Genomic DNA, 25,833 nt, shown 5'->3' on the forward strand with positions numbered 1-25,833 from the left:
AGGGTCAGAAACCACCAGACAAGCCCAGAAGGAAAAGAGCAAAATCAAAATCAAGATAAAAACCGCCATGGCCCCTCCCCACGGGTCTCACCCACATCTGTGTCACCCCGTCCACAACCAAAAGGCAAGCGCAGTTTCTCCACGTGTCTCTTGGCTCCTTGTGCCTCCTCCAGGGCTCCTTCTGGCTCCATCCTGCTCCTTCCTGCCTCAGTCTCCTCTGCAGCTTCTTCTCTCCCTGCTCAGCTCCACCCTCCCTTGGGTGGGACAAAAAACCTAAAAGAAAAAACTGAAGACTAAAGAAGGAAGGAAGCAGGATGGAGCCAGGAGACCTGGAGGAGGCACGTGGAACCGAGAGACACGTGGAGAAACTGCGCTTGCCTTGTGGTCATGGACGGGGTGACACAGATGTGGGTGAGACCCGTGGGGAGGGGACCATGGCGGTTTTTGTCTTGATTTTGATTTTGCTCTTTTCCTCCCAAACTTGTCTGGTGGTTTCTGCTCCTTTTCTGTGGGTCCCCACTGGAAGAGGCTTTAGACTTGTGGCAGGCTTTGGGGCCTTGCTCTGGGCCATTCCCATATGGATGGTCTTTTACCCACGAGGGGACGGGTCACTTTGGGTGCTTCATTTAGAAACTAGATTCTTTGCCTTACCTGTGTTGTTTCCTAATTGTATTCAAGTTCCTTCCCACTAAATTCTCACATGTTTTGTGTTGACGCGGCGGATGGCAGAACCTGTTTAGAGCAGGCAGGTTTGCGGGGTCTGGGCTGCCCCCTCCCTGCCCTGGAACAGTGGGAAGGAGAGGACGCAGCCCCCGCCAGGCGCCTGGTTCCCTCTGTCTCTCCATCTACCAGGGCAGATCAATACACTGTCCAGCGGCAGGTTGTTTTCCAGAGAGAAGCAGCAGCGAGTGCTTCTGTGGAGTCTGGGCCTCGAAGCCCTGGAGCCGCCTTCAGCCATGGCCGGTATTTTCCATTCCGCAGGCGGCCTCAGGGCTGGTAGGCTGGGCTGCCTGGCGGCCCGGCGGGGCTGAACCCGGTCAGACTGGGCCTGGCATCCGTGGAGTTGGGGTTCTGGCCTCCTTCCAGCCGAGCGTCTGCTGGGAAAACAATATTTGTTGGCCTCAGTTTCCTCACCTGTAGAGAGCCCCCCGTGGGTGTCTCCCAATCAGATTGTGCCTCTGTGAGCCGGACCCTCGGAGTGGGGGGCTGGGGGCTGTCCCTCCGGCCCAGACAGGTAGGGGCTAGGCCTGGGGAGGGGGTACCGCCGCTGCCAGAGACCCACACACCCCACTGGCCGCACGCCCTGGAGGCACCTGCCACAGGTAAGCAGCACCTGGCGTGACCTGCCTCTCCCGCTGGCGCCTTCCAGGAACTCTGCAGCTCCTGGAGCCTTTGTTCTAGGTGCAGAGCAGGGGTGAGGGGGCTGGGGAGAGACCCTGGCACCACCCCCACCGCTCAGTTCTGGGAAAAGGAAGCACAGCCCCTTTCTCTCCAGCGCTCGCCTTTGTATCTGCCCTCAGGGAAGCCACAGCGGGGGCTTTGTCCTCAGCGCCCCCAGGACTGTCGTCCCCACGCCAGCGCCCGCCCCTGCCCCTCCACCTGGGTGCTCGGCACCGACCGGGCCGCAGACTCTGACCCAGCCCGTCCTCCCCACCTCCCTGTTTGCTCTTTGGCTGCGAGAATCCTGACTCCGAGGTGTGGCGGGGGCGGTGCGCCTGGGGTGGGGCTAACAAAGGGGCGGCAGGAGCCAGGCAGACGGGGGCCATCCAGTGGGGATTGGAGGGTGCCTGGTGCCGGGGTGAAGGAGAGAGACCGGGAAGGGGGAGGTATTCCTGCCAGACCTCGCCGGCCACCGCCCACCTCCCGCCCGGGGAGGCTCATATGCAAACGCGGCAGGTGGGGAGCTGAGACGCAAATATGGGCGGGCTGGGCGGGCTTTGCTTATGGATCGGCACCGCCTGGCCCGCACCCCCAGAAGCTCGGGAGGATGGATGAGACCCGGAGGCAGGGACTGTGCGAGCATTAAAGCCTTGCCAGAAGCTGTCGAAATCCACGGCGGGCAGAAGGGATCCTTCCTGCTTGCGCTGGGCTTTCAGGCAGGAGTGTTTCTCAACCCCTGGAGAGAGACGCCTTCCCCGGGAAGTGCAAAGAATGAGCTTCTGGCGCTTCTATTTCTTTGCCTTCACCTTGCTCAGCCTGGTGATATTTGTGACATTTTACAACAAGGAAGGGAGCCAGCGCAAGAGCTCCTGGGCGCAGACGGGCTCCAGAGAGCGGGACGTCAGGGCGCAGGCCTGTGACTTGGTCCTGGAAGGCAAGCCCGCCTTTATTTGGGGGGACACCTCCCTGTCGCCGCGGGCCAGCATCCCTTGCCGGGACTACCTCGCCCAGAGCCACTACATCTCGGCCCCGCTGTCGCGGGAGGAGGCCGCCTTCCCGCTGGCCTACGCCATGGTGGTGCACAAGGACTTCGGCACCTTCGAGCGGCTCTTCCGGGCCGTGTACGCGCCCCAGAACGTGTACTGCGTGCACGTGGACCAGAAGGCCGGCGCCGACTTCCAGCTGGCCGTGGAGCATCTTCTGAGCTGCTTCCCCAACGCCTTCCTGGCCTCCAGGCGGGAGTCCGTGGTGTACGGGGGCATCTCGCGGCTGCAGGCCGACCTGCACTGCCTGGCGGACCTGGCGGGCTTGCGGGTACCCTGGAGGTACGTGCTCAACACCTGCGGGCAGGACTTCCCCCTGCGGACCAACCGGGAGATCGTGCGGTACCTGAAGGGCCTCCGAGGGCAGAACATCACCCCGGGGGTGCTGCCCCCCGCGCACGCAGTGCCCAGGACCCGCTATGTGCACCGGGAGCACCTGGGCCCGGAGGCCTCCTACGTGATCAGGACCTCGGCGCTGAAGGCACCTCCGCCCCACAACCTGACCATCTACTTTGGCTCGGCCTACGTGGCGCTGACCAGGGCCTTCGTGGACTTCGTCCTGCACGACCAGAGGGCGGTGGACCTGCTGCAGTGGTCCCGGGACACCTACAGCCCCGACGAGCACTTCTGGGTGACCCTCAACCGCATCCCAGGTAGGTGCCCGTTGCTGGCCCTGTGGCCACTCTGCAGGACAGATGCAGGGATGAGCTGAAAGGAACGTGTGAAGTGTTTACACAGCGCTCCGTGTGGGTGCTTCTTAGCCACAGCTCGGACCAGTGCTTGGTCTGATGCCCATTAGGGGGTCCAGTCTGCACCGCACAGCCACAGCACAGCCGATTTCCATGACTGTTCTAGAACGTTCGAGTCTGCTGGCACAGATCAAGTCCTCTCCGCACGTCCACCAGTATTCACTCAGCTTAGATCTGGGGGACCCCGAGGCTGGGTCTCCAGCAACCAGGAAACCTCGCCTGGTCTCTCCGAGCCTGAAACGAGGGTGCGCATGGTCACATGTACAGAGACTCGGGCTGGACTCGGCCAGCGCGCCCTCGCTGGCAAGCACAGCCTCCATCAGGGGTCTGTCAGCAGCCATGCTCTTCTGAGAAGGCCTCTTGGTTCTCCACATGGAGCATCCAGGTGTCCGGGGTTATTGGTCAGTTCTGGGTCGTCTGGGAATCGCGGTCTCTCTTGCCAGTGTCCGCACAGGTTGCAGGGTGAAAGGGGCGCTGCAGGCCCCCAGCAGTGGCTGGTCTTTGGAGAGCTGATGGTCAGGCGCAGGCACAGGGTGTGGGGAGGCTGGGCCGGTGTGCTGAGAGCTTGTCTCCGCTAGTCACTGCTTCTCTCTTTTTTTAAAGTAATTTATTTATTTATGCATCCAAGAACTGGGGTACGGGCCAGAGGGGTGGCGGGGGTGGGGGAGAGGATTCACCAGAGACAGCAGGGAGCAGAACAAGCAGACTGATGAAATCCACCGCTGAGGGGAGCAGTGGGGAGACAGGAGGGAGCTGCTGTGCCATGTGGGTATCTCCCTGGCTGGGATCGAACTCGTGCTGCAGAGGCTGCGGACAGCTTCACAGTGCTGAGACTTAACCCCTGTGCCTGCAGAGAGGACCCCTGGAGCTGCTTCTCTTGCATCAGAAAAAAGAAAGGAACACTCCTTTCTCAACCCTGTATTTCTAAAGCCAATTTCCTGCAGAATCCCAGGAAGGAGGAAGGCTGAGGGTAGGGGGTGACGGAGCAGGGCTGGGTGAGAGCCTTTGAGCATGTTCAGCACAAGTGTTAGCTGCAGAGATGTGGGGCTTGTGTGTGTGTATGCATGTGTGCGTGTGTCAGAGACATGGAGCACCCACCTGGGGCTTGGCCGGCCCTCTCAGCCTGCAGCTCCTGCCAGGAGTGGGGTCTGGCCCCTCCCTCAGCATCTCCCAGAGGCTAGGGGGGCAATAAGCTGAGGCTCAGAGCCACACCCTATTGGGAGGACCGAGCTTCAGCTTCGCACAAGGTAGAAAGAAGTCTGGGCAGAGATGGTTTTGATGTCTGTATTTTCGGAGCAGCCGTTGGGCTGAGTGCAGGGAGCATGTAGGATTCATTTTCCCTGCCCCAACCCCTCAAACACTGCGGTGCTTTTCCCTACTCTCTATCTGGTCCTATTTTTATTCTATTTTTTTTTTAAAGATTTATTTATTTATTTGTTTGTTTGTTTGTTTGTTTGTTTGTTTATACATGCACTGGGTACAGTCAGAAGCGTGGGTGGGTTAGAGAATTCACCAGAGCCAGAGCAGGGAGCAGAGCAGGCAGAAGGACCGAAGTCCACTGCTGAGGGGAGCAGCGGGCGGCAGGAGAGGTCTGCGCGCCAGGTGGGACCCTCACCGGCAGCCGGGGATCGAACCAGCGCTGCAGAGGCTGCGGACAGCTTGGCAGCCCAGTGCTCAACTGCTGCACCACCGGGGAGGCCCTGGTCCTATTTTTAAAATTGTTTTTAAGAGCTAGCTTATAGAAAAACACTTAAAATATTCCCAAGCCTTGCTAACATCAGCTGCCAATACCATCGCGACCTTATTCCTCCTCCGGTTTTCACAGACACCAGATTCGCCAAGTGCCGAGAACAGCACCTATACAGTTTATTTTATTTTTAAAGATTTGTTTATTTTTATGCATACAAGAGCCGGGGTACAGGCCAGAGATGCGGGGGGTGAGAGGATTCACCAGAGACAGAGCAAGGAACAGAACAGGCAGACTGACGAAATCCACTGCTGAGGGGAGCAGCGGGCACGTTAGGAGAGGTCTGCTGTGCCATGTGAGTTGCTCCCTGGCCAGCCGGGGATCGAACTCGTGCTGCAGAGCTGTGGATTGCTTCATAGTGCGGTGCTTAACCCCTTGCGCCACCAGGGAGGCCCAGTACCTGTGCAGTTTAAATTCACCCCATTATCAGCCAGATGTACCTCAATAAGACTTTTCTTAAAAAAATAGGCTGCACGGGGGAAATAAAGCTCCCCCCAAAAAGACAGAAAGAGAATAAGGGCCCTCATTCTGGGTGTCCTTTGTCTGCCAGAAACGTAGCACTCCGGGAAGTGTTCTTTATTTAAACAGATCCCACGCGGCCTCAGGGAGCTCATTTTAATTGAAAAGCTTGCCTTTTTCTTCTGTGGAGGCATTTTTAAATCTAGGTCCAAGACATTTGGGAGAACTTTACTCCCACGAGGGGTTGACCTGGCTCTCAGCCTGCTGTCCCCCAGCCAAGGCTCCCGGGCTTCTCGGCATCTGAGGGTGCGTCCTGTCCAGAGTGTGTGTGTGTGTGTGTGTGTGTGTGTGTGTGTGTGAGTGACTTTTCGCCCTGCCACGCTGGGGTTTCCTCCTACCACCTCCATGTGACTCACTCCTCTTCCTCCCTTACAACCCTCCTGGGAAGTCACCTCCTCCAGGAGTCCTCCCTGATAGCCACCTCCCAGACGTCTGGCTCTCCCAAGCTGCTGCCTCCAGCATTGGGCAGAGATCGATGGTCTCCCTTCAGGGGCCGTGTCCCCACCACTCCCCACACCCCCACATCTCACTGCATCTTCTCTGCGGGTCAAGGGTCAAGTCAGGTCAAGTGAGCAGAGGACCAAGTCCCAGGAGGGCAGTGCCAGAACAGGCTGGGGTGTCTTGGGGAGCACAGACAGAGAAAGCATGGCAGGAGAGGGCTCGGAGGTATAATTCGAGGTGGCCGGGCCAGTGAAGCCCACCTGGAGACAAAGTTCAGGTCAGGACGAGGCAGCTCAGGCCGGCAGGTGCGTCAAAGGCTAGATCCTGTCCCCAGAAAAGCTGCCTCCAGCAGCTGCCAACCCAGACGCCGACGGGCGCAGGCACCCCTGGGCTCCCCTGAGCCTCCCTGTGCCCCCCAGAGTCACCCTGTGCGTCTCTGAAGCCGGGACTGCCAGGCAGGTTTAGTACCACCCCTGCCAAGAGGGACCCTCCACCTCTGTGACCAGAGGGACCCTCAGCTCCTGGCTTAAGGTTGCGAGAAGAGCGCAAAAGGGGAAATGTGAGTCCTCTGTCCAGGTGTGACTGGCAGGTAACCCCGGCTGCTGAGCTGCGGCATCTCAGGAGCAGGCTGGAGCCGGGCAGGGCCCCCTGGCATTTCCAAAGTATGCATTGTGCTGTGTGCAGCAGCTGGCCCTGCGGCCAGTGTCTGCAGCCACAAAGGGCACATTGGGGCGTGCGATTGCACCTCTGGCCGGCAGGTAGAGGCCTGGGCACCCAGCTTGGCCTCAGCCAGGGTCGCCGGACTGTAGGTCCCCCACCCCTGCCTGCCAGACCTGCTGCTGGATCCCCAGGATCCGCTGTGTCCTGGGTCCCCAGGTGACACATGGGCGCTGCACAGCTGCTGGGCACCAGGTGGACTCAGTGGACTTGGCAGATTTGGGTCATGTTGCTTATGTCTTGGGACCCCAGACTGAGGAGAGACCCCACCCTGCAGGGTGCCGGATGGGGGCAAGGTGGAGGGGGAGGCGGGACTCGCCCTCCTAAGACTGTCCCCGGGCCCCAGTGTCCTATCCAGGCCCTCACGGACACGGTGGCCACATGGTCAGGTCGTTTGAGACTTCGGTGGACCAACTTGGTGTGGAGTGGGAGGTAAAGTGTTTATCTACTTCCCGTGGATTTTCATGTGAACATCAATTATTACTTGTTTTAAAGATTTATTTATTCATACAGAGCTGGGGTACAGGCCAGAGGCGCGGGGGTGGGAGTAAGGGGTTTCACCAGAGACAGAGTGGGGAGCAGAACAGGCAGACTGACTGAAATCCACTGCTGAGGGGAGCAGCGGGCGAGACAGGAGAGGTCTGCTGTGCCATGTGGGTAGCTCCCTGGCCGGGGATCGAACTCGTGCTGCAGAGGCTGCTCGTAGCTTCACTGTGCTGATGCTTAACCCCTGCGCCCCGAGGGAGGCCCTGAACATCAATGATTAATATTAGCGTGTTCATCAATTATGACCGGTGCGAACCTCTATTATTGAGAAATCCCAAATGTGGCCCAGTGCTGAGTGACATGCACCTGAGCCCCTCACGTGTGCCCGCACCTCCTCGCTGTCTTGGACGGGTTTGGGAACCACGACCACACAGGACAGTCCCTGGAAGCGGAGGGGCGGGGCGTGTGTGAGGTGGCCCGGGAGAGGGGAGGCCTCGGGGTTGTGCCTTGTTTTTTTCCTGCAACCTGGCCACGGCTCAGAAGCAGACCTCAGATGTCTGCCGAGAACCACACAGTTTCTCAGAAAAGGAACAGCTTCTCTGGACGAGGCCTGCGAGGCTGAGGGGGATGAGCACATGATCACCACGCGGGCTGGCCTAGACCACGCCGCTTCCTCCTCCACACAGTTCCACTTCCTCCGCTTCAGGGAGCCCCAGCTGGCGGGTACAGGGGCCCCTTCAGTGCTGACATTCAGACACCTGCTTCAGGCCCAGCCCACGCCCTTGGGGGTCGTGTGCCCGGAGAGCCCAGGGCCAGCTGCCTGCTACCTGCTGGCCTCTCAGCCCCAGCCTGGAGTCTTGGTGACTGAGCTGGAGCTGGGCCCGGGTTCACCCAGCTCTGCACCCCCCGGAAGATGTGCCTGGGGTCCATGTCTGTGTTTGGGGCGGTGGCAGTGGCGGGTGCACAAGAGTCATGGGCATGGACATGCACCAAGGACAGGGGGCTGCCTCCTGGGCACCCGGTCACCAGATGCCCGTGGCTCTGATGGCCCCTTGATACCTGCACGGTCCCCAGGGTAGAGGCTCGAGCCACACCACGATGGTCGGGGGCACCTAGAAGTCAGACACCCCTTGCCGGTCCTGCCCACTCTCCCCGGGGCTCCTGCCCATGGGAACAGTGTGGAGCCACAGAGAGTCCTTGGGGTCACAGGATGTGAGACTGGGGCCTCCCAGCTCTGCATCTAGTGACCCACGACTGGCCGGTAACCTCAGGGGAGGTGCTGACGGTGCTTTAAAAAGGGGAAGCTTCTAGAATGGGAATGGCCCCTGGGCAGGAGGGGTGGCGGCTGGTGCTGGAGCTGGAGACCCGGGTGGGTGCAGAGGGGGCGGCGCTGGCCTCCGTCCGCCCTGCTTGTCCGTGGCTGCCTCTCCGGGGAGCCCGCGCCAAGGCCACCACAGGTGTGGGGAGGGCCGTCCGACCCTGAGCTTCTGGGACAGGAGTCTGAGCAGTGTTCTGACACGCTGTGGAAAGTTCCTGTTTCCCAGCAAAGGCTCTACCCAGAGCTATGGAGCCGGACGTACGCGGAGGAGGCCCCGGGGCGCCTGTCTCTGGCCCGGAGCTGCTCCCTCACTCGAGCCCAGGGTGTTCACCGTCAGACTCCCTCAGTCTGCTGCAGGCGCATCTCACTGGGGGGCCGTGTCTTCGGACCAGGATCCCCCCGTTGCTCCTTCACCCCTGACCTGGTCTCCGCTCAGGGCTGTGCCCTTCCCACAGTGCCACAAAGGGGGTGTCCCCCAGCCCGTGGCACATGTCATGCTTTCTGGGGGGGTCTGGTCACTCAAGTATCTGCTGAGCTGGTCCTGTTGGACACTATCCTTCCCCTGTGGCATCTTTTATTTGCCATAAATTGTGGAACCCGTCGGATCTCTTATTAGGAGAGAGAGAGGTGGGGTCCTTTGAGCGCCCCGTCCTCTGTGCCATCCACCGAGCGCGGCCACGACCTGCTGCCCTCCTCGAGCTTGAGTGGGGGTGTCTCGCCTCTGGTAGGACGGCCCCCGAAATGCACTGCTCGCGGCGGGGACGCCGTGCACGTAGCCAAAGAGGAAGAACCGCCGAACAGTGTCACATGTTCATCCCACGGCCACACGCGCGCAGCCCTGTGGTCCTCCCGCTCACCCCACCCCAGGGAGAAGCCTCCCCCGGCGCCGGCGGTGCCCCGGCTGTGTGTCCTGCTGTGAAGGGGGCGTGTGGCCGTCGCCATGATGAGCGCCCTTCGGTTTCTGGAGGACCGAAACCACTATTTCACAAGCGAAACTGCTGGTTCCCACTCGGGAGAGCTCGGAGCTGGTCCTGACACCCTGAGGCCGGCCGGGCGGGCCCCGCCCATGTTCCCGGCAGCTTGTGTGAATGTGGCGGTTCTGCCCACGCGCACGCCTCGGCCGCCTCGACCTCTGTGCTGAACTGGAAATGCACACAGAGCTCACGGCACAGCCCCTCAGCCGGGCCCGGGGACCCCAGCCTCAGGGACCCCCCCAACCCCCGTCACTGTCAGTTTTCCCACTTCGTGCTATTGCATCATTTCTGGCCATGCCCAGGCTCCTCAGCCCCATGTCGGGGCGCCCAGGAGTTCCAGGAAGGAGGTGGCCTGTGGCTTTCTGTGTTGCTGGAACTGGGGCAGACTCCCCGAGCCGGGTAGGACAGGCCTGGCGAGCCTGGAGGCTCTTTGTCCCAGGTTTCCTGTCCTTCGAGAGGAAGCAGAACAGAACCACCTCGGCGACTGCGGAGACCAGGCTCGCCGGCCACACGCCGCCCCGCACTGGCCGCGAGTGTCCACAGACGCCGTCTCAGCTGCAAATAGGCCTGAAACCAGACAGCAGCCCTGAGCCGGCACATGTTCCTTTGGCCACTTCTACGTGGACTAGGCGGGGATGTTTTACAACCTGCGAATGAATTCTTGACTCGGGGCCAGCCACACGTGGCCGGGTGCCAGGTTCAGGGTGGAGAGGCGCCGCTGTGCACAGGGTGGCAAGGAATTCGCCTCCTGGGGTCACTAAAGGGCACCGAGGGCAGCGAGGCAGCATGCAGGGCTGGGGGCTCCCCGGATTCCCAGAAGGAAGGGGCGTCGGAGCCCACGTGGGGTTGGGGGTGGTCCGGGTGGCCTGGGGCAGGCGTGTAAACAAGCACGTCTGGAGAAACGTGACCCCTGCAGGCACCGGACAGGGCCTCTGCCTCTCTGAATCTGATAAACAAGTCTGAGCCGCACGGTTTGCAGTGAGGAGCCTCTGGGGCTGGGAAACGCAGCCAAGCACGGAGGGCCAGGAAATCGGCCGGGAACGCGGGGTCACGCTCTGTCTGCGCTCAGGTGTCTCAGTCACAGGTGACGGGGAGGTTGGAGCTTCGGTGACGTGAGGGCTTCTTGTGCAGAGAGTTGCTTTGTGAATCAGGTTCTCAGTGAGTGTGCCTTGTACGTGTAAGACCTCACAGTGTTTGGCTTGTTTAGACTTTTGTTCCTGCTCTCTGCTCTCTGATACGGTGTCGGAATCCATTCTGATCCCAGAGCTCGAGTTTCCACAGGATTGTTAAGAGGACAATGGAGCCGGATCCCAAGGCACAAGTGGCCAGATGTGCCCCTCGGCCGTTCGGGGGAGTTGGCAAACAGATGTTGGGTTTCTTCTGTGAACTTTCTGTCCTTTTAAGAGCACCAGAAGTTGAAAATAAGGTTGTTTACTTTGGAGAAAAATAAGCTCCCTACTCCCAAGGCCCGCTGCTTGGCCTCTCAGAGGCTGGAAAGCATCCTCCTGGGAAGGAGTCACCGAAATGTTCCTTGGAGGCTGGCACTCATGCCCCCCAACCCACCCCGCACCCTGTCTTGGGGTGTTTAGACAAGAACCCCAAAGGGGGTCGTCATCCCTGGCCGTTGCTCAGAGCAACACTGGGACACGGCAGCCAGGGCCCACAGAGGTTGTGCGGGCAGCCAAAAGGGACTGGTCAAGGAGAAGGTCCTGGCAGAGATAAAAACTAGGAGTAGAATTATCTCCTTGACTTGGCCTCATTCACCCCTGTCATTTATACCCACTTTCTTCTTTAAAACAAACAAACAAAAAAAAGGGAGCTAAGATTGAGCCCAGAGGAAAACAACTTCCAAGACTTAACTGCTGAAGAAAGGTTTTCCCCAAGCTGGGAACTCTCCCCCAGGGCTGGGCTGGGCTGCTCCTGCCTGGATCCTTCCCAGTCCCGACCAGCTCCCCTGGGGAGTTCTCTGGGGCTGCTCCCCGGGCCACCTCCAGGGCAGAGGCCTTTGAGGCACCGTTGGTCTCAGGGGCTGATGTCTGGAGCCAGAGTCCATTGACCATGGCCTGTGTTGGACTAGAGAGAATTCCCAGCCTCTGGATGGCCAGGCCACACGCAAGAAGGGACCGTCTTTTGCATTCTCCCACAGCACATCAAAATCGTCGTTTTCACTGCATGCAGCCAGCTAACACTCACAGGGCGAGTGTATGTTTCACTGTCATTACAGAAGACATGGAACAGTCGCTAAGGAATTTTTTGAATAGCTACTACCTGCCCCCAGGTCGTAAAAGTAACTTTTTTTTTTTAAGATTTATGTATGTATACCTACAAGACCTGGGGTGCAGGCCAGAGGTGCAGGGGGTGAGAGAACTCACCTGAGACAGAGTGGGGAGCAGAACAGGCGGATCCACTGAAATCCACTGCTGAGGGGAGCAGCGGGGAGACAGGAGAGGTCTGCGGCACCATGTGTAGCTCCCTGGCCGGGGATCAAACTCAGGCCACAGTGGCTGTGGGTAGCTTCATAGTGCTGAGACTTAACCCCTTGCACCACCAGGGAGGACCCGTAAAAGTGACTGTTAGGAGATGGAGAAATTACAGAAAATTATTACTAAACTGAAACTCATCGATAAAGTCAGTAGAGATACTCTGGCATTTTTCTTCCAGTGTTTGGAAGTCCCCAGACATGAAAGCGTGTATTTCCACGGGCCTCGGCTGGTTGCATTGTCAGCTCTCACTGGCTTCTCCCCCGTCAGGGAGAATTCGCACACAACTGGTAAGACCAGGCAGGTGTCCTGGACACGCCAGAGTTTCTCAGCGGAGTCTCACCTGCCACGTAACCCGACACCAGCTCCCGGCTCAGGCCCGCGTTCCGCTCCGCAGCGCGCCCGCCCGCACGCTTTTCAGGGTCTTGAACAAAGTTGCTTGACCCGGGCCAGCCTCCCCTGCCGAGCTCCCGTGTCCTCGCACCCCTGGGTGTTGTCGTTTCTACCCCTTGGCAACCTACAGGTGTGGAGATGATGTGTTTGTTGGGGTCTGTGGGGTCACTCTGGGAAAGGTGTCCCCAGAGCTCCTCTTTCAGCGACACGTGGCGAGTTCCCCAGGCGAGTTTCTCCCCGAGACAGAGACGGTCGTTATAGTTAAGGAACAGGTTTATTAGGGAAAGGGAGAGAAAAATAAAGGACACTTGTGGAGACACCAGCGGGCAGGAAGAGCTGCCCCAAAGGGGCAGGTTTGCTGAGAGAGGCCTGCATGGCTGCAGGTGGGGGCCTTGAGGAGAGCGGCCTCCGCTGAGGGAGGTCAGTGAGGAGAAGCCTGGCAGGTAGCGGTCACGGCAGGCAAGAGGCTGCTGCCCCGCAGAGGAGAGAGTCGGTGAATAGAGGCACCTGCAGAGTCTCAGGTGGGCAGCGGGAGTGCGGCCCCCAGCCTGTGCAGACTGCCCTGATGCAGTCGGCTTCTGCTCGGGAGGGTCACTCCTGGTGAGCCTTCTGTTTGCTGCTGATTTGGGTAACTGCAGAATCTGAAAGGGACCGGAGAGTCCACAATGGGCTCCGTCTCCGTCTCCATATCTTTACCTGTGGGGTCTGGTGGGCTCAATCCCCATATCTTTAGCCTTGGCCTGTGCGCTAGACTCGCCCTACAGCCGCTGACCCCTGCTGGGGTCTTAGGCTTTGTAATCTGGGCGTTGGCGCCTGGGGACCTTGGTTTCCACAGCTGCGGCAATGGCTGTGCTGATCCCTCTACCCCACCTCCAGCTCTTGGCATTGCGGAGCCAGGTTTCTGGTCTCGTGGCACCTCCTTTCCAGTTTTTCTGTTCTTGTCCTCCCTCAGAGAGACGGAGGGCGGGCGGGTGCGTGGGGGGCCTCCGAGCCCCCCTCCCAGTTCTGCTGGAAACTTAGAACTACTCCGAGAAATCCAGTCTGTTAGAAGCATGACTTTTTTGTGCGACGAGAGGCAGCGCCGGGATGGAAACGTTCGCTCCTGTCCAGGGGGCGCTGCTTCTCTCTCCGCTGACCGCGGCACGCCGGCCCGAGGAGCCGGTGCCCGCCAGGTGCGCGGGGTGAGTCAGCGCGATTGTGAAGTGGCCACACGCCCGCTCACCGCACTGTTTGTGGTGAGGGCCTTTCCGGTCCGCCCTTAGCAACTTAACCACGGCGCCTGGGCGGCCAAGTATGTTCCTGCGCTTCCTTTGAACGTGTCCTCTTTTATCAGACACCTGCAGAAGGCCGGATTCCGAGAACAGGAGAACAAGGAAGACACGAGAACAAGGAAGACATGGGCGGGCTGCCCTGAGGCTGCAGGGCAGCTGGGGGGCGGGGCAGGGGTGGAGGGGGCGAGCCCCAGCCCCACCAGGCGAGGGGCCCTGGGGCAGGAGCCCCCGGGAGTGTGTCAAGGACCCGCTGTCCATCTCCTCGGGAGATCCTTCGTCCAAGATCACAAAACTCCTGTGCCTGGGCAGCGTCCAGCGCGGACTGCGGCAGGGGCCCAGCCTGGCTGTGGCTCTGCGGTGCTGGCCGGCATGCACCCTGCTTGAGTCAGGACAAGCAGGGACAAACAACAGCTCCCAGGGCAGTCCAGAGTGAGCTGTGGGGGGAGATGGAGAGCTAGAGGCGTGTAAACGGGGGCGGGAGGGGTGGGACTCTGGGCCGAGGGTGGGCACGGGGTCTGCGGGATGCGGGGGAGTTGGTCTGTGGAGGCAGAAGCAGCCACAGGTGACAGGTGATGCCCCTCCCCCAGGAGGCAGCGGGGCTGACTATTCTAGAAGGGCCCACTGGTGCCCACGGGGTCACCTTGAAAGCAGGAGCCGGGGAGGCTGCAGCTGAGGGGCAGGACACCGGCCGACTCGGGAGCCCACAGGGCACACAACCCCACCCCAATAGGAAGGGTGACTGGGGCTGGGGGCAGGAGGGCAGTCGAGAGTCAGGGGCGGTGGGAGAACATGTCCAGTGTCCCAGGAAGCTGCCACTATCCAAGGCAACCGAGGCCCCCATGGGTCAGAGATCCCAGCCAGGAGTGAGAGCTGGGGATGCAGCGCGGCCACGTGGCCAGCCTGCCCCTTCTCGCTGGACAGTACCTAGGAAGGACCAGTTGCTGAGCAAAAGGACAGCCACAGTGACCGACAGAGCGCTGAGCACTTGGGGGAAGATGCCTTCCCGGGGTGGGCCCGGGGACGTGACTGCTGTCCCGGCCAGGCCCAGCAGGTGTCCGCCGCCCTTGCCTTGGCCCTCCGGGGCGTCCACTACCCTTCTTCTGTCCCCTCACAGCCCTGGCAGCGGCCTCTGCTCTCGGGCCCTGGCGGCCTTTCTCCCTCCTGGGCGTGATTTCGCCCAGACCCCTCTGCGTCTCTGCAGAGCGTGCTCCGGGCCTGTGGTCACGCCTGACGGTGTCCATGTGTGGCCCAGGGCTCCTCTGTGTTTCCTCTGGGCACCGGGGCTGCTGTGGACTGTGCCTGGAGGGACCTGGGCCCTGCTTTCCTTTCCTCGGATAAAACCCAGGAAGGAACTGTTGGCTGGCTTGTCTCCTGGACCCTCGCCGACACCCCAGCTGTGGCCCTAGTGATGGCCGGTCTCCCGGGGCGAGGTGGTGTCAGGATTGCCCCCGATGTCCCGCTGTCGAGAGAAGGTGCAGGTGGGTGGCCCTTAACTAAGGCTGGCGAGGCGTGAGAAGCCTCACTTTGGTCTGTTGAAGCCGGTCAGCAGTGGACACTTTTTTCTTTCTTGTTGATCCTTAGAGCATCTTCAAGCACCGTTAGTAACTTGGGGAGCAAGACTCAGACATGTGCAAATACTCTACTAACACTATATGAAAACAGTAAAATTTTCTTCTTTTTTTTTAAAGATTTATTTATTTATGCATACAAGATTATTTATTTATGCATACAAGATATAAGAGCTGGGGTGCAGGCCAGAGGTGTTGGGGGTGAGAGGACTCACCAGAGACAGAGTGGGGAGCAGAACAGGTGGATCCACTGAAATCCACTGCTGAGGGGAGCAGCGGTAGACTCAGAAGAGGTCTGCTGCGCCATGTGGGTAGCTCCCTGGCCGGGGATCGAACTCGTGCTGCAGAAGCTGTGGACAGCTTCATAGTGCTGAGACTTAACCCCTTGTGCCACCAGGGGGGCCCAACAGTAAAATTTTCTAAGCTGAAAGAATCTCCTTATATGTGTAAATATCTGTGCAAGGATTTATTAACAACATACCGCTTTGTGTTCTCAACTCGGGGCGATTCGGCATTATCTGGAAACATTTTTATTGTCTGTGGCAGGGACAGGGAGGGGTGTGGCTTAGCCCCCTCTGCAGGCAGCCCCCAGATGGACCCGTCAGGAGTCAGAGCTCCCCGAGGAACTTGTTTGGGCCTGGGAACAGGCAGCATCTCAGCCCGGGCCCGTACCCTCCTAGGGTGATCAGGTTGGGGACATCAGGCTGCGGCCACCATTGTGGGGTGCGTGTGCCAGGTGAGGTGTGACGTTATCTCGTGGCTTTGAAGATGCTGGACCCCAAGTGGGTGTCCCGCTGTGGAAGTTCACAGGGCAGAACAGGCAGATGGGCCTCCCGAGACCTCTCCCGTCCCCACCTTTGCTTGTTCGAGCTCCTGGTTTCCAGGACCATGGGGAGGCGGCCTCGGGGCACCTTTCCTGCATGATTCCAAACAGACTTTCCAGGGTGCCCAGCACACCTCGCCGTGAAGCCCCTCTGAATACACTGACGTCAGCATTGACTGTTCACATTTAAAACCTAAATGAAAAAGTAAATAAAACCCAAATCCAAAGATAAGATGACAGACAGATGGACAGCTAGGGTTTGTGAGTGGTTGTGACCTCCCAGCTGGTGCTACGGAGCCCCACGAGGTCCAGTCTGCTCCGTCGAGGGTCCCGGGCCCACTCTGGAGGAGAAGGGCTCAGTGGGGGCTTCTCTGGGGTGGGGGGAGATTGCCTGGGCATAGAAACAGGGAGGGGTGGGGCCGTGGGCACCCAGGCGGTACTCCAGGGCGGCCGGGCCGTGCTGCAGCAGGGTGGAGGGGCTGCTTCCTGTGGTGACCGGAAGAACAGGTCACCCTGACATCACCGTGACAATGGGCCCCCACCTGCCTTCTGTCACCCCAGGTTGTCACCTGTGGGCCTGCGAGGAGTGACATGGGGTGGGGAGCTGACCCCACACTGTCCCCACGCTGTGCCAGGCCAGTGAAGGGCTCGCTCCTAGCTGCAAGGACAAGTCCAGAGACTCAGCCCCTGTCCACTGGTGCCCAGTCCTGGTTCCTTCAGAGAGCAGAGTGAGGGGCCCAAGGGGAGGCCCTGGAGGAGCAGGGAACTGGAGGGCGCTGGCCTGGTGGGGCGCAAGGAAAGCTTCCTCCCCAGCATCCCACAGCCCCTGGACTCAGGGCACATAGGACCCTCCGCCCGGGTCTGCGTCCCCTTGGGCCCCTGGGGGAAGTGAGAGCACCCCCAGAAAAGCCAAGATCCTGATGCGTGGTGGTCAGGACCCTGGGCAAAAAAAGACAGTAGAATTCAGTGCCTCCCTGGGGGCGCAGGGGTTAAGTCTCAGCACTACTATGGGCAGCCGCTGCAGCACGAGTTAGATCCCCAGCTAGGGAGCAACCCACATGGCGCAGCAGACCTCTCCTGACTCCCCACTGCTCCCCTCAGCAGTGTGTTTCAGTAGATCTACCTGTTCTGCTCCCCACTCTGTCTCTGGTGAGTCCTCTCACCCTCACACCTGTGGCCTGCACCCCAGCTCTTGTATGCATACATAAATTTTTTGAAGATTTATTTATTTATGCACACAAGAGCTGGGGTACAGCCCAGAGGTGCAGGGGGTGAGAGGATTCACCAGAGACAGAGTGGGGACCAGAATAGGCAGACTGACCAAAATCCACTGCTGAGGGGAGCAGCGGGGAGACAGGAGAGGTCTGCTGCGCCATGTGGGTAGCTCTCTGACTGCCCGGGGATGGAACTCGAGCTGCAGAGGCTGCAGACAGCTTCATAGTGCTGAGACTTAACCCCTGCACCACCGGGGAGGCCCTGGAAATGCAGTCATTGGCGGAGTGGGGTGGCTTTGCGTCATGGTGAAGTTTTATTCACACTGATGTTGCTTCATCAACATGGACTCATAAAAGGCACGGTATGTCAGCTACTCTTGTTAGGAGAATAAACACCCCACCTCACCCTCCTTTCCAGACAGGCGTCTCCCCGCCCACCCCTGCTCACCCGGCAAGACTGAGTCTAAATTCTTTAAAACACGTGCCGAGAACAGACAAAGGAGCCTCTTTCTGGCGAGGCAGCCCTGAAATAATTGCTAAAGTCCTGAAACGCACACCCACGCCACGGGCAAACGCCACATTCATCAGCCACATTCTGAGGTTGGGGGCCAGGAGGCGAGGCAGAGTCTGGAGAGCTGTTTCGGGGGGCCGGGAGCTCTTGCCACAGTGCTGCTGGTCACCACGTGATTGTCACGAGACGTGGAGTAAAGAGCAGAGTCTTTTCTCCCAAAATGCCGGCTTTTAGGAATGTTTGCAAAGAGGAAAGCCTTCACTTGTGGACCTTGTCCGGTCACTGCCTCCTTTCACATCTGTGACTCAGTTTCCTCTTTGCCCAAGTCGACAGCCCCAGTGTCACGCCAGGCCTGACGTCAGGGTCTCGGCAGAGTCCGGGCGTGGCCGCGTCCCTCTACAGGGTCTGGTGGGTCCCGACCCCGTCCCGCCTGCACAGGCCGCCCACAGTCACGTCCATCTCCCTGGCTGCAGTCAGGTGAGGCCTCGGGTCTCACCTGTGACCTGCCTCCTGCTCCCTCTGCTGTGAGGCCCTGACCCGGGGATTCAGGGGCGTCCTCTGCTGTGGGCGGTTGGCTGCAGGCCACAGGGGTCGGGGTGCAGAGACCCCATGTTGAAGGTCTAAGAGAGGCCCGTCGGCATGGCGCCTCCATCGTGGAAGCTCCGGAGCAAGTGTCGCCCGCGTCCTGTCGACTCCCACAAGCTCCCGCTCCTGTAATGGCATCTGGGGCTCTCCCGGTGTGAGGTGGGGGCCCCATCTCTGACCCGTCCAGCCCATCCAGCGGAGGGGGTCTGTGCTCGCTGTCGGTGGGGGGCCGTTTGGGGGCCGTCTGCAGACTGTGTTGCCCCCGGGGGCACTGGTATCCAGCCCGTGGTGACCACCCAGGACACTCCTCAAAGAGCGCCGTGGGCCCGAAGCGTCCACAGCGCCAGGGTGGAGCAGCGGGCTTCTGTCCATCGGTCTTTGAGCTTCCAGGGCGAGCTGGACGGCACGAAACCCCGGGGCCAGCATGCAGCACGCTCTTCCCGCTAGAAACGGCGCTGGTCCCCGCAGGGGGAGGGCCTGCTCCCCTCTGTCCCCGTGGCCTTGTGGTGCGTGGTGACAGGACAGCCTGGGGGGGGGATCCACTCTGGCTGGGTCCTCTCGGCGCCCTCCCCCCGGACACGGAGTCGCTGGCCCGGCAGCTCTCACTGCGCGTGAACCGCCCTGGAGAGCGGCCATGCTCAGCCCTGAGGCCGAAAGCAAGTGTGCGCAGAGGCGCCGGGGCCTCGTCCTTGCCCTGCAGCCAGCCCTGGCACAAGCCCAGATGGGGGAGATGTGAGAGGGGGGGAGCTGTAAGCTCGGGCCCCGGGGCCTCCCACCCCCAGCCCGGGACAGGTTGGCTGGAGACCACACTGGGAAGGGAAGGGGGTGCCGGCGGTTCCCGGGGAGCCCTGCCCGTTGCTCTGCCGTCCTGCTGAAGCAGCCCTGCACCCACTCTGTGCCCCGTGTGCGCCCTGGCGCCCCCCGGCCGGGCAGAGGCCCCCACAGAGTCCCTGGTCCTGGGACGCGGCTCCTGGGCCCCCGGGTCCCTCCCACCGGCGCTGGTCTCTGGGCTTTGGCTCACGAGCGGCCAGACCCGCGCTCTGGCGACCGCAGCCCCCTTCCTGGCGCATCGTGGACTCGCGCGGGGTCGTCCCTGCGCCCGACTTCGCAGCGGGCCCCCCAGCAGCGCCCGGCCCCCCGCAGCCCCCCCCCCCCCCCCCCCCCCGGTCTCCGCAGACCCAGTGCTGGCAGGCACACGCCGGAAGCCCCGCTCTGCCCTTCTGACCTCTGCTGCTCCCCGCCCGCAGGTGTCCCCGGAGCCATGCCCAACGCGTCCTGGGCCGGCAACCTCAGAGCCGTCAAGTGGAATGACATGGAGGACCAGCACGGGGGCTGCCACGGTGAGGCTCCGGCCGCGGTTGGGGGGGCTGTGGGGTGCCGGCAGGGGTGCGGGGGGCTGCCACAGTGAGGCTCCAGCTGCCGTGGAGGCTGCAGGGGGGCTCACCGGTGGCCTGCAACAGGGGGCTCTGGGGTGCTGGGAGGGGTGCGGGGGGGTTCACGGGTGGCCCGTTGCAAGGGATGCTGGGGAGGGGGCTCGGGGGCTCTCGTGGATGCAACTGCTGGGCTGTTAAACCCCCGAAGGCAGGGCCTTCCAGACAAGGTCCTTGGGAAGTAAAGGTGAGCGCCTCACTCTCCGGCCACGCACAGGGAGACGCTCGTTCAAACCTTCCCCTGAAGCGGGCGCAAGGTGTGGTCGACACGCGTGTGAGGGGCATGCAGACACGCCTACCTGTGTGCCTTCCTGCTGCCTCTGCTCTCCCGCTGCTGACTCCTCTCTCTGGTCCTGGGGGCTGGCCTGGGGGTCAGCCTGTACGTGGTTTTCTCCCCTTGGGCAAGCTGGACCGCCCAGTCAGCCTGGCTCCCTCCAGGCTCGGGCTGTTTCCCAAACAACACCCCAAGTCACCTGACGGACCCTAACGTAGCCGTCCCCCACGTGCGAGGACTGGGGATGCCACATGGTTCCTGCTCCTGCAGAGCCCGTGAGGGGCTGTCCTTTAGCTCCCGGATGTGCCCTGGGGTGGGCCTGGTGAGGTGGGCGTGGGTGCGACTGGAGTCAGGATGGGGCGCAGCCAACAGAGGCCACGTCCTGCTGTTCTGGAGCCCGAGTCCCAGATCAAGGTGTGGTGGGGGTCCCCGAGGCCACCCTCCTGGGCGTGCAGAACGGGCTCCTCCTGGGGCCGGCAGCCCCTCTGCGCCTGTGCCATCTCTCCACGTGAGGACAGAGCTGGCATGTGAGTGGGTTGCACTTGCTCAGCCTGGAAAGCCCCTTTCTGAGGTCCTGGGCTCGGCCCTCAGATGGAACTTGCTCTTACCACCCACCTCTGGGGTCTCCCGGGAAGACGTGCCCACCGGGCTGTGGCTCTGTCGCATTCTCTGGGCCCTGCACAGCCCTGTCGCCTCCCCCTGGGGGCCCCGGTCACTAATCTGCTGCTCGGCCGCCTTGCCAACATGGCGCTTGGGCCTTGTGGCATCCTGGCCTGCATCCCCAGCCCTGTCCCACCAACCGCAGCTCCCGAGTCCTGGCCTGCAGTCCCCTCCCGTCATCTGTGGCCAGGCCCACCTGGCAGAGGTGGTTCAGGCCATGGCGTCGGGGCTGCGTGCCAGCCAGGAACCCGCACCCCAGTCTCTCATTTTCTTCTTGGGCGCCGATAAACGTCCGTCCGAGCTTCAAAAGCGTTTGTCCCGTAAAATAAAGAGAAGGCGTGAGGTGGCCCGGAGGAGGCGGGCGTGCGGGCTGGGCCAGCAGGTCAGGAGGACACTTAGAGCCAGGAGCTCCTGCCGCTGGTCACAGCGGCCGCTCACCTCTGCTCCCCCTGCGGGCGGCGTCTTCCCTGTCCCCCTCAGAGGAGCCCCAGAGGACGGGTGTGACCGGGTGTCAGTGCTGTGTCCCTGCACCCGACGTGCTGCTGCTATTTTCTGTGTTTCCTCTTGCAAGTGGGCGTTTCCTGAAGTCCGGCTTTCTGGCTTTCTCTCGCGCCTCCCTCCTCCGCGCTCCCTCCCCCTGCTCCCCCTGCTCCTGCTCACTCCTGCTCACTCCTTCTAGGACCCTCAAGAGAGGACCCTGGGGTCTGCTGTTCTCACTACCATTTTGGGTCATCTGGCCATACAAAATGAGGGTTTGCCCCCCAAAAGTGCAAAGGAGAAGACCTGGACACTAGCCCAGAGGAGGGGGCACCCTGGTGCCTGTGCTCAATCACCACCACCCCCGACTTCCCCCGTCTGTATTCCCCTTGGCCAAACGCCACTGGGGAATGTTCCAGAACTTGCCTGCATGCTCTCACTCTCGTTCTTCTCCTGGTGCCCGTCCGGGGGTCTCCCCTCCCGCCACCCCGGTGTCGGAAGCTGAAACACCCCATCCACGCCCTGTCCCCCCAGCCACTCCCTCCCTTGGGGTTTGCGATGCGTGGCCCCCTCTTGGGCAGGGCCTCCGTGCCCTCCCGCAGACAAGGCTCCAGGACCGCGCGGCTGCCACCTGGTTCCAGTGCCCGGCTGAGCCCTCCATGCTCACCTGGCCGGCTTCAACGTCAGCGCGAGTCTTGCCCTCAAGGCCGACCAGGACTCCATGGCCATGGGATCCGGCCCACCTCAGCCTGTGCCCGCGACGCTGCTCCACCGCCCACCCCCTTGCTGCTCCACCCGCCCTCCCCCTCCACCCCTTTCCCATCCCCCACGCGGCTGACCCCCACGGGGGCACCTGGGCCAGAGGTGTCGCCTGCCCGGCCCTCTGGTCAGCCCAGTGGGGAAGGTGCAGACCCTGCCCTCCCTCCCCAGCGGCGTCCTGTCACCTGTGAGATGTGCCAAAGCAGCTAAGTCGGGGTGATCTGGGAGCAGGATGTGGGGCTGGAGGGAACCCAGAGATATTCCAGGGGGGGTGACCAGTGTGCCAGCGGGGAAAGCAGGGCTTCAGGGTGAGGCGGAGGGTGGTCAGGAGAGAGCCAGCGGGTTTTGGGGTGGCTTCGTGAGTCGAGCGCGTGTCCAGGCTGCGTTCTGGGGAGCCCGGGGTGCGTGGCCACAGCCTGGCTCCCCTCCAGAGAATCCTTTAGAGGGCGCGGCCGAGGGCACAGGGGACCCCTGGCTGTGGCAGGGCTGGGGCCTTCGGACCGGACGCCCTCGTCCAGGGTGCAGACAGGGCGGCTTGGCCAGGCTGGCTGCGCGGGAGGTTAAGAAGAGGCCAAATCCTTCCATGCAGAGGCTGCGCTGTGGGGACAGGGGTGCGGCTGCGGGGACAGGGTCGTGTACTATGGGGGCGCAGACTCACCCCAAAGAGGACCTCCCCGAAGGTGCCCCCCCGGGGAGCTCTCCTCCTCTGGGGGTGTCAGACGAGGCTGGGCTCGCGCCGCCAGGGTGCTCTGGGAGGGCTTCGCACGGACGGCGGGGCTGGCCCGTGCAGGCTGCCGTCCCGGGGCCTCCGACGACCGGACACTCATTCCCCGAGCCCCGCTTGCGCCCGGCCTGTCCGCGCCAGGGCTCGCTCCTCCTCGGCTGCTCCGCGGTCAGCGGGGAGCACAGCTGCGGGCCGCGAGCCCGGCGGGCCAGGGAGCCGGTCTGACCGTGCCGTCCCCCGCTGCAGGCCACTACGTCCACGGCATCTGCATCTACGGGAACGGAGACTTGAAGTGGCTGATGGACTCCGAGAGCCTCTTTGCTAACAAGTTCGAGCTGTCCACCTACCCGCTGACGGTGGAGTGCCTGGAGCTGCGGCTGCGCGAGCGCGCCCTCAACCAGAGCGAGGTGGCCGTGCAGCCCAGCTGGCGCTTCTGAGCTCCGCGACGGCCCCGCGTCCAGCGGCCCCCGGCGCCCTCTGCAGAGTGAGGAGGCGTCGTGGAATGGCCGCACCCGCTGGCGGTGTCTCGTGCGGGGTCTTCGGGGCTGTGGCTGTGGGGGCCGTGTCCGGGACCCCAGCCCAGCTCTCCCCTCCTGCACTGAGCACCTTGGGAACCGTGTGGAAGCTGGAGGGCACCCTAGGTTGTCCCTGGGGGGACACACTCCAGAGCGGGTGCAGATGGCAACACTGAGGACGGCACCCCGGGCCACGTGCAGCATTCCCCGAGGCCAGGGCCGTGGCGGGAGCGCCAGCACATCCCGCCGCTCCTCCCGGGCTGATCCCAGCCTCACACCCCCCGGGGCTCACGCAGGCACCCCCATTTACAGACAAGGCAGGAGGCTGGAGGGTCGTGTGTATCAGGGGCCAGTTCTCCCTCTGGAACTGGGGTCCTGCTGGTCTCAGTTCACTTGCGGAGGCGGGATCTTAGCGTGAAAGCTGCAGCCGCATCTGATGCCTCGGGGAGGGCGGCCCGGGGGGGCAGCCGGGGACCCTCCGTGTGACCCAACATGAAGCCCCTAGTGACCCTCTAATCCGCTGACTCCCTTAGTATTTATTTATTCAGGTGAGGACCGCTGCTCCAACTCGTGACACCTTTCAATAGCACAATTCTATTTTATTTTTGTGTAATTGTGCCGTTCATCCTATTCCAAGGGAATTGATGTCAAACCCGTTTCCCTGATGTTGCAAAGGGCAGAGGCTGGAGGGGTGAGACACACCCCCTGAGCTTCGGCAGGTCTGACAACTGTTTTTCCAGAGGCCCCTCCCCGCAGAGGGGTGTTTCAGGCCTGCTCTTCCTCGGGTGGGATGAAGACTCCTCCGGGCCAGGGATGTTTACACGCCGCTGCCTGCCCGCCTCGTCTGCAACGCTCTAACTCGGAGGCGCCCTGCGGGGTCGGGGGAGCGGGAGGCACTGAAACTACTGACTCTGTGCTCTGTGCGCTCTGCTGTTCCGCAGTGGGTTTGTTTTTTCTCGGAAATAAATTAATATATTGTTTTCCACCTTGGAGCGATTGTGTGTTTTCAGTTGATGGTTGATCAGCACCCGCTGCAGGGCACGTGGCGCGAGGTGACTCTCCTAGCATTTGAAAAATGCTCCGGGGCCTCCCTGGTGGCGCAAGGGGCTAAGACACAGCACTGTGAAGCTATCGCCAGCCACTGCACATTGCGTTCGATCCCCGGCCAGGGAGGTGACCCACAGCAGCAGACCTCTCCTGTCTCCCCGCTGCTCCCCTCGGCAGTGGATTACAGTCCATCTGCCTGTTCTGCTCCCCACTCGTCTCTGTTGAATCCTCTGACCCCCCACACCTCTGGCCTGCACCCCAGCTCTTGCATGCATAAATAAATACATCTTTAAAAAATAAAATAAAATAAAAAATACTAGGAGCTGCCTGAGTGAGAGAAAGGAGGGGCTCCAAGGCGAATCCAGGGCCCCTCAGCATCGAAACAAACACGACAGGTGGCAGTTTGTTAACTAAGAGCCCAGGAGCCAGTGCCTGCGCGCAGACCTGTTTCATGGAGATGTTTCCATACGTCCGTGTCCCGCCTGCAGCCACCCACCCTCGCCTTTGCTCGGGCACACGGCTTAGGGGAGAGCTTTGCCTACGGGGTGACTCACCCCTTCCTTCCCAATCTGAGCTGCCAGACTGAGATGAGGCCGGAAACGGGAGGTGTGGCCCTCGCTGCCACCCACTGTAGCGAGAGCGGGGACACGCGTGTGCACATGCACCAACACAAACACAGGTAAGCGCGTGGGTACACACAGTCACAAATACCTGCGTAGACCCACGTGCGGAGGCACGCGCAGGCCTAGCTGCTAGACACACGGGCGCGTAGACACAGGCACACTCGGACAGGAAAGCTCCAACCCTGAACTGAGGCGAGCGGGGCCCTCGGGAACGCCGCGGCCGCTCCACCTTAGGGGTGAGCTTGACAGTTGCAAACTGACATGGGGCGAAGCAGCTTCCACGTCCTGAAGGGCAGCCCCGGGGAGAAGAGGGGCCAGACTCCCTTCCGTGCACGCCCACCCAAAGGCACACCCTGGATGGTGGTGGTGGGAAAGCAACAACCCCAAATCGATCAACATCTCGCAAAATAACTAGTCTGTACTCTTCAAAGTTCTGAAAATCAGGAATGACTGGAAGAGGATTCCAGATTAAAGGAGCATCGTGCCGGACGGAGTCTGCAAGGGTCAGAGGGCAGCCGGGCGGTGAGTCCTAGCCTGCGCCGAGTCGGGGTGGGGGGAGGCCTGAACCTGCCCAAGCGGTCTGTGCCCTGAGAAGTGAGGGGCATAGAGCTGAGCCTGCAGGAGCCACGCGCCCCAGGGGCCAGAGCAGGCGCCCACACCGGGAGGGAGCGAGAGTGCCAGGAGTTGCTCCTCCTATGGCTGTTTCCGTTTTCCGGAAACATCATGAAAAGTTACCCCCAGGGCCTCCCCTGGTGGCGCAGCGCTTGAGCGCTGGGCTGCAAGGCTGCCGGCATCCTCTGCAGCACCAGTTCGTTCCCCGGCCCCAGTCAAGAGTCCCACAAAAAAAAAAAAAAAAAGAAAAGAAAAGTTACCCCCAAACCGTCCACCCAACCAACACACACACACACACACACACACACACACACACACACCTCTGCAAGGTTGACCTGCTGGCTCAGGTCTCTGCTGTCCTGGGAGCCTCGCCCTTCCTGACGGTGCCTGTGAACTTGCACCTGACTCGGTTGTGTCCGGACCAGCTCCACCACCGATGGCAGCAGATGCCTCCCCACCCTGGTCATCAGCTCCTCGACCCAGCCAGGACCTC

The 25,833-nt window shown here is 61.4% G+C and overlaps 1 protein-coding gene across 1 annotated transcript; it reads left to right on the plus strand.

Annotated features, from left to right (window-relative positions):
• The first annotated feature begins 471 nt into the window (after window positions 1-471).
• On the plus strand, window positions 472-24,152 carry LOC119251601 (N-acetyllactosaminide beta-1,6-N-acetylglucosaminyl-transferase-like). The gene is made up of 3 exons (XM_037518854.2): window positions 472-3,076; window positions 19,467-19,559; window positions 22,790-24,152. The coding sequence occupies exons 1-3, from the start codon at window positions 2,152-2,154 to the stop codon at window positions 22,978-22,980; spliced, it is 1,209 nt and encodes a 402-aa protein (XP_037374751.1). The 5' UTR covers window positions 472-2,151; the 3' UTR covers window positions 22,981-24,152.
• Window positions 24,153-25,833: the final 1,681 nt, after the last annotated feature.

Source organism: Talpa occidentalis, unplaced genomic scaffold (genome assembly GCF_014898055.3).
Source record: "Talpa occidentalis isolate TD23 unplaced genomic scaffold, MPIMG_talOcc4v2.1 talOcc4.2, whole genome shotgun sequence".
Classification (NCBI taxonomy): Eukaryota; Metazoa; Chordata; class Mammalia; order Eulipotyphla; family Talpidae; genus Talpa; species Talpa occidentalis.

Bases quoted from the DNA above. Each gene is read 5' to 3' on its own strand.
- LOC119251601 (XM_037518854.2), top strand. From the start codon at position 2,152: ATGAGCTTCTGGCGCTTCTATTTCTTTGCCTTCACCTTGCTCAGCCTG. The intron at 3,077-19,466 runs GTAGGTGCCCGT...CCCCGCCCGCAG, and splicing joins GACCCTCAACCGCATCCCAG to GTGTCCCCGGAGCCATGCCC. The intron at 19,560-22,789 runs GTGAGGCTCCGG...CCCCCGCTGCAG, and splicing joins CCAGCACGGGGGCTGCCACG to GCCACTACGTCCACGGCATC.